At 36.7% G+C, this 8,220-nt stretch overlaps 1 protein-coding gene across 1 annotated transcript in view; it reads left to right on the forward strand.

Annotated features, from left to right (window-relative positions):
- Nucleotides 1-8,191, forward strand: part of CLNK (cytokine dependent hematopoietic cell linker) — a 56,655-nt gene extending 48,464 nt beyond the window's left edge. Inside the window, exons 16-19 of the mRNA XM_056490029.1 lie at nucleotides 1,086-1,219; nucleotides 1,529-1,606; nucleotides 1,722-1,877; nucleotides 6,997-8,191. Of these exons, the coding sequence (XP_056346004.1) occupies nucleotides 1,086-1,219; nucleotides 1,529-1,606; nucleotides 1,722-1,877; nucleotides 6,997-7,125 (497 nt within the window). The 3' untranslated portion in view covers nucleotides 7,126-8,191. The remainder of the gene's footprint in view (nucleotides 1-1,085; nucleotides 1,220-1,528; nucleotides 1,607-1,721; nucleotides 1,878-6,996) is intronic.
- Nucleotides 8,192-8,220: the final 29 nt, after the last annotated feature.

Below are 8,220 nucleotides of genomic sequence, written 5' to 3' on the forward strand. Positions count from 1 at the left end.
CTGTCTCTGGTGACAGTAATCAGAAGGAAAAGATGGATGCCATTGATAACCAGATTTTTCTTATTTACTTTTAAAATGGACACTGGATCATTTCTCCCACCAGCATTGCATGAAACACACATAACTGTTTTCTGTTGTACAGCAGGATATGGTGGGGTTTTATCTTCAATTAACAATTTTTCCCCATGCCACATATCTGAAAATCACATTTGATCTTTACATTGAAAGGAAGCCCTTGCTTTTCTCAAGCAGTTTCTGTTTCTGCTGCATCCTCAGTCAGCCCAAGCCTCCCATGTTACACGACTTCTTGTGTCCCTGACCCACCCCCTGCACTCCCTTAGCTCCAGAGGGGCCTGGGCAGCTGGATTTAGGTAGTAAAGGGCAGCCCTAAGCCTACAGACAGCAAATCACCTTTGCTTTGGAAGAAGGGTTTCAGCTATTCCAGGCCCCTGCAGCAGCAGCACTGCAGGGAGCAGGCACACACAGCCAAAGACCAGCACCTTCTCCCCAGTGTGAGAGCAATCTCACCCCTTGGTCCTGAATTTGTTAATAGAAACAAGTCGCAGAGCAGGCTGAAATTCATCAGCATGGCAGAACCTCTGAATCACTGGAGGTTTCAACAGCTTGGTAGAAACAATGCTAGCTGGCAATGGAATAATAAGAGGCTTTAATATGATCCAGTGTAACAGCACTTGTGATCCAACACAAATAAAAGGGACCCAAAAGGTGAAACTAGAACACAATGAACCATTATCCTCATCCAATATGTAGTATTTTATTTAGCATTTGCTGTTTTATTAAGAGCTTATTATTTTTCTATGTGCACAACAGCCTGTCAGACTGAAGTAAATTAAAAACCATCAGGAAACTAATGTGTTAAATCTCTGGGGGCATTAATCTGAAATCACTGATGCTGCATTAGCACAAGACCAGTCATAACTGACAGCTCTGAATTTTAAAGTTTAATATCACAATACTCTAAATTAAAAGTACTATTTTCAAAATTATTAAGCAAAACATAGTGTAAAATTAAATTATAACTTTTAAGAATGCAACTTTTTTTCCTTCTGAATTTACTTTTACAGGTTCCACATTAAGTGTAGATAATTTGACAGTGAAGAAGCCACCACCTCCTACATCATATGCAGCATGCAAAAATAAATCAAAACATTTGCTTGTGGAACAGGAAAGGCAATCTCTTACCCAACCCACTGAAAAGGTAAAGAACAGCTTTGCTACATAAAAAGACAACTTTTTAGGAAACAGGATTAACACTATATGGTACAACCCCTGACCCCCTGTGAAAGCTCTGGGTGCTCAGCACCTTTGAGAAAGTCCAATATGAGCTCTTGAAACCATGGATAAGAATTTAAATGTCTAATTTGATTAACACTTCCTAACAATATAGATGCATTACCATCATATACTGTGCTGAATATGCTTTAAATGCAGATTAGATACAATCTGGTTTTGCTTCTGCCAGCTGTTGTTAATTTCTACACATTGATTATGCTATCTTGAAATTAAGGATTTAAACAAATGTGAATGGTACGTGGGAGAATATGATCGCCATAAAGCAGAGAAGATCCTGTTGCAGAAAAACCTCGTAAGTACCATTTATCTCAAAACCTGGGATGTAAATTCTTGGGAGGAAAATTTCTGTAAGCTGTCCACAATGGCTTACAACCATACAATCCATAATTTAAATCTGTATCACACAGGACGAGACATTCTTGGTTAGAGACTGTTCAAAGAAATCGAAGTCTGAACCATACGTTTTGGTTGTTTATTATGGAAGAAGAGTGTACAACATTAAAGTCCGTTTTCTGGAAGAGAGCCAACAGTACGCCTTGGGAACAGGGCTCAGAGGAGAGTGTGTAAGTAAAATCCCATCTGCTGCTACAGCCTAGAGCTTTTATGTTGGGCTTCACAAGTTCTTAATACTAAACATTACTTACAAACTCTCCCACATAATAAACTTGCTGTTTCATTAAAGTTTCTTTTACAATACCCTCATTTGAAGTATGTCTCAAGTTTCAAGCAGCTTCATAATAATTTAAAACCAAATTTTGTATACCATGCTCAAATTCAGATTTAAATAAATGTAAAAATTTCCTAAGTACTTACAATACTCCTATCTACTGTAACTAACACCTGCAAAGGAAAGAGAAGTTCTACCTTTTCTGGTATACATATTATTTTAGCATATTTTTAAATTTGTGATAATTTAAGCAGGCATTTTCAAATATATACAGCCCCACATATCTGACAGCAGGACCTGGTGCTATGAAGCAATAGAACAACAGTTGTCAAGGATATTCAGAAGCAATTAAATCATGTGGGTACCCAGCAATCAGTCTTTCATATATGGTAAATTTCAATTAGAAAATCCCTTTAGATGGGCAATGCTGTTTTACATAATTAAATTCAATTATAGTCATGATAAGAGTCTAATTCTTATTCTACATATATGGTTAAATAATAAACAGTGCATCTGGAAGTCTTTCACACAAGAAAAAAATGAAACATTAAAACTGAAAGTCAATTCTATAAAAATGTGATACCTGTAAAACAAACCAAACAAAAATCCAAAAACAAAATAAACAAATTTAAAACAAGAAAAACACACTATAAAGAATGCTCAGCTGCAGAGCAAAAAGCAAAGCAACAATTTTCCATGGGTTAACTATGTAAATCACTGACACAAATCCAGCCCAGGTGAAGCAGCAAAGACTCTGTAGCTGAATCTTCAATTATACCCTTTTCATGCACATCAATGATTTTCAGAACTTACCTTTTGTATAGAGAGACTTCAAAAAGCCTGAAATCACAAATGACTCAAGCTGATTTACGGCATTTGATGAGTCCAAAATTTATATTAGAATTTTTATTAGAAAACATGGGATAGGATTTATGAGGTTCACAAGAGGAACAAGGATTACTGGCAAGTTGTTCTTCAGGGACATTGGTTTAATGATAAAGAGGGAAAAAAATCTTTCCTTATGCAAGGACAGTGAAACAGTTTGGAAGCTGAATGGTCGCACAAATGAGGAACTGTGCTGCAGGAACCATCATCTGGTACTGCTGTAGTGACCATCAGTCTTCTGTAAAGCACTAGCTGCATTTCTGAACTGAAACTCCCAGATGATTTCCTGGAGTTTTAGTATGACCTAGGGGAAAGCAAGTTTAGTTTTCCATAGTTCTGACATTGTTTAGTCTTCCTGTAATGATCCTAATACAAATAGCTCAGAACAGAAACAATGACAGAAATAGGCACATTACAGCATAATGTAGTATATTGTATTCTCACTGGAGAATAGAGACATAGGACTAAATTTTCATTATGTTAACAGCTTTAACAATTAAGGTAACTGGAAAACTACTTGAACAGTACATGAAGAATTTTTACTGAACTAAAAGGAAGGAGAACACAATCCCTCCCATCTCAGGAAATACCAAAATATATGACTTTGTTGTTCCAACTTCTGCACAGACATTACATATCTGAAAGTCAAATTGCAAAGTACAACTCAAAGTAAGGATTCCAAGCATCTAGTTAACAACACAGTGCATCCAAGACATAGCTCTGCCAGGCCAAATCTGTAATCATGACTGCCTACCTTATGCTTTCTTCTCTGAGGATTCTTTCTCGTTGTACCAGCAAATTACAAACATGGCAATTTTCCACTCCTATGTATTATTCTCAGCAGTAGACACAAAAATAGAACTGGGCACAAAGCACAGGAGCAGTAACGAACAACCAGTGGCACAAACATTGCTCAGAAGAGCTCCTTCCATCTCAGGCAGTCTGAAAGGGTTTCCCCAAAAAGGCTCTTTCTTGAAAACTGACACCTCCATTTTTGCAGCCATAATAAGGTTTTTTTTCAAAAAAAGATGAAAACATTTTGTAAGGCTGTGAATTACAGCAAATTGCTGCCTGTAACTTCTTAGTACCTGTTAAAATGCTTTCCAGAGCACTCTGCTTCATTCCTGTGCAGGGATACCCTTTGTTACACCACACTCTGCAGTGCAGCCAGACCTGGCTGCTCTGTCTACATTAGCTGAATATTCCCTCTTCATCAGTCAAAGAGAAAGAAACCTAAATGCCAGCCAACATGTGCAGACCTATTGCATTTTTCCCCAGTTGGTGATTTTATTCAGAGGTTTGATCTTAACAGATATTCTTCAGTGTGTTCTCACTTTTGAATTAGTCTATTTTCATCCATTAACTTACACATAAATATAATTGTTCAAAGTTTTCCCTATCTTATTGTAACCTTCAATTTTTACTATACAGTCTACAAGTTGCTAACATATCATCAAATAAGATTTAAAATTTACAATTATTTTTAAAAATGTATTTCATTTAACTCTCATAAGTACTTTTATCACTAGTTCCAATGTAGTCCTATAAGGTCATAAGGTGGTTAGAAAGGGGTTGATCATCAGATTTTTATGGTAAAAGTAACTAAAGTTCCATGCAGCTAAATTAGTATCAAACTCTAATATAATAAATAGAAGGGTAAAAAAAAAAAAAAAAAAAGAAAAAGAAAATTACTCTCTGGGAGGTATATCTTCTGCTAGCTATTTAGCCACACATGTTCACACCTATGTACATATTTAATATACTAATTACAAAGCTATAAAGATCAGATCCCCAAATGACACATACATGGAATTTAGGAATTTACATTCAAAACTGGCTGTTGCCTTCCTCTACTCCAGACAATTTCACTACTAAAGATCCAGAGATCCCTATAACACTGGCTTTCTTCATGTGCACAGTTCTTTTGAAAATTATGAAATACAAAGCTTGCTCATATTTAAAGCTGTTATGACATGAAGCTTACATATTTTTCTTATCTCCTTTTCAAAACTAGACCTGCCACATGCAAAATACATGGTTTTAGCATGTCTGTAGCATCCATCTCAACTCCCAATGCAGTGAAAAATGTGTAAAAATGAAAGGCAGAAGTAGGCTCCTCTTCAAGTTGGTGTCTGCTTTACAAAGAAGTTTAAAGCAGAGCCTGGTGTGTTTCTCTGGATCCCCTTGTTCCAGCCACAGATACTTTCTCCATCTTCACCACTGCATTTGCAGCTACCCTTCATCTTCAAGCTATCAGTCACAGCAGTCACACCATTTCACTCAATGAATCTCCATGTGAGCCAGCTGGATTAGCTGCCCCTACCTCCAGCAGCCACCAAACTGGCCTGGCCCGTCCAAGCAGCTTAGGGAGCACCTCCTCAATGCCTCCCACTGACAGTGTTTAGCCAACAGTTACTGCCAGGAAAAGAGGCACAACAAACAGCCAGTGCCTTCAACTGAGAGATGTTTACAAGATAAGCATCTTGTCCACAGCTTAAATGACAGCTCAGGGATGAACAGTCTCATTCAGGATGTGCAACATAGACAGAATTCCCACCCTCCAACACAATTCACAACTACACCTTTCATGAGCAACCCTTGAGACCCTATTCCCACTATTCCCACCTCCCCAGAACAGTCTGGAGACCTGCAGACAGGAAATTCCTGCGACAGCAGAGATGGGCTGAGTCTCTTCACACAATGAAACAAATCAAATACTGAATTTTCTCCATCTTTATGTCTTTAGATGTCTTTATGCCCAACAAAATGTGGAGCTCAATTAAAAGAGCTGAAAACATAAAATTCTGAGACATTTTTCACCCATTACCAAAGAGCTAGAATAATAAACAATGTGGCATTAACCTAGTCAAGCCTAATTAAATTGCCAAAGCAGATGAACAATTATAGTAGAGCTTTTAATTTCCCAAACAACAGAAAACATTCAAAAACAGGAAAATAACTGGTGCTGGAAGAGTTAATTTAGAATTTAAAAAGTAAGGATTACTTTCATAAGGCATGAAATATCTACCACAGTTTTGCCTCAGTTTTCAGTAGCAACAGTGACTTTGAACATGAGCAAAGACAAAACAGTGAAGTAAAACAAATACATATGAGTAAGAATTACCAAAACAAAACTTTTAAAAATTACCATATTGGCTTTGAGATCAAATAATTTTCATTTTGTTACAGGAACAGTTTCACCAAATCACATCCTTAATCAGATTCTGTTGTTATAAACTAGGTGTGAATCAAGTGGGCGTGAGAGACACTACCATGAGACATGACCAGGTGTACAAGAGCCATGCTTGCAATATATGTTATATAAATAGGTGATAACTATTACTATGTGCAGTTTTGGTGGTTTAATATGAATGAGTACAAAGACTAGCTCAAGAGGAAAACACTGATATGATGAGAGCTTGTGGTGTGATGAGAGCTTAGAAGGTGCACACAGGGAAGAGAACTATTTAAACTGAAGGACTGCTAATCATTGGAATGGGATTCTTCCACTAGGGCAGATGAGAATAAACACTTTGGGTAGCTTCCTGTTGCTGTTTGATCAGGTCAGCAACCTTGAACCAGACCTTTATCACTTTAGAAGTTGCTTAGAGAATGTCATTTTTTTGAGTGTGAAAGAACAAGATGCTTCTTTTTCCATGCTTCAAAGGGATTCTATAGCAACTCAATAAACACAATGGGAAAACAAAGTTCACATTTAATAAGGTACATTGAAACCCACAGTGCAAAACATCATGTACTGCTAATTAAGTGTAACTTGTGGCAGGAAAAAGCTAGTAACAATTTATATTTGCTTCATCATTTCAGGATCTACCATCACATCTGGCATCACAACCTTTTAAATGTGATACTGCACTATCAGGGCTTAGACATGCTCCCTTTCTGACCTAAGGAGCTAGTTGCTTTGTCCTGCACACAACAGATAAAAAAAAAAGAAATATGAGGATCAAAATATGATGCTTTTCCTTTTAGAACTGCTTTCCTCTAATCATAATTCCATGCAAAATGTTACCTATTTTTAATACTGTCATTTGCAAGTTTTTCAATGTTATAGATTAAACCATCTAGCAATTTCATTTTCAGTCACTGATTACTGTTTTCCCCCCCCCCAGAAATTTAACTCGGTGGAAGAGATCGTTGACTTCTACAAATCCGTTCCCATAACACTCATTGACGGAAAGGATCAGTCAGGAAATCGCAGAGAACAATGCTACCTCACACATCCATTCAAGTCATGCTGACATTTTCTGCCTTATTGTCACTGAGTCATCTCAATAGATATAAATAGAACACTTATTTAAATGTCTCAAGTGTCAGATTTGCCTTTTGAGCAAGGAGCTCCCCATAATATAATGAAGTCTTTTTCAGGTTTACTCCATTTTTTGATTGTTGCATTTTCACTTTGAGGATACAAGTAAAGGTATGTCAATGTATTATTTCATGGGAAAGTGTTGAGACCGATCCTGGTATCTTGACAATGACTGACCAATTTGCTTATCTTGCACTCTACCTTCTAACTTAGGATGGAAATGAAACTCACCCTTGTTTTGAGATGAAAATAAAACTCACCCTTGCTTGCCTAAATGTCACTGAAACTCCACCAAGTAGCAAAACCTAATAAAGTATACCAGCACAATATCACATCCATTAAATAAATATTCTTGCTTTTAAAAATACACATGAAACCCTGTGTGTCAGAGTTCTCACTGTCTAACAATTTCATGTGGTGTGCATATGTTTGCTCAACAAGCTGTGCTCAGCTGCCACTGAAGTTAGTGTCAGCTGATGCTTATAGGTATTGGAGATTTTAAAGCTAGCTGTAATTAAGCAAATTCTATTATTCAATGAGCACTTATTATTAAGCTTAAATAGCAGATACTTGTATTCCATACCTGTGCCTTCACTTGAATAATAGAACCATTATGTAAACAGTCACTTTGAATTCATACCAGGTGCAAATGTAGCGATAAAAAAATCATAAGTAGGAAGACTAGATGTATTTCAAAACCAGCAAAAAAACATGCTCCAGTGTGTATGAGTAAAGAACATGGGAATGGGATAATTTTTCCAGAAAAAAAAAATGCAGAAATATTTATTCATACAATTTGAGTTTTGGAAGCCTAGCTAAATTCTGTATGTATATGAAGGCAAACTACAATACCGTATGTTCATTAAGGGATTTTTCTGCACAGCATCAATAATCTTCCTAAACATACTCAGAAGTTCGACTAGGTTATTGTAATATACCAAAAAATGAACCTTACTTACTTTATTCTTATAGAATAGGAACAAGAACAAAACCACTCAGGCCCAAAACCGCAACATTCCAACCCAAT

The sequence above is a fragment of the Oenanthe melanoleuca genome, chromosome 4 (assembly GCF_029582105.1).
Source record: "Oenanthe melanoleuca isolate GR-GAL-2019-014 chromosome 4, OMel1.0, whole genome shotgun sequence".
Classification (NCBI taxonomy): domain Eukaryota; kingdom Metazoa; phylum Chordata; class Aves; order Passeriformes; family Muscicapidae; genus Oenanthe; species Oenanthe melanoleuca.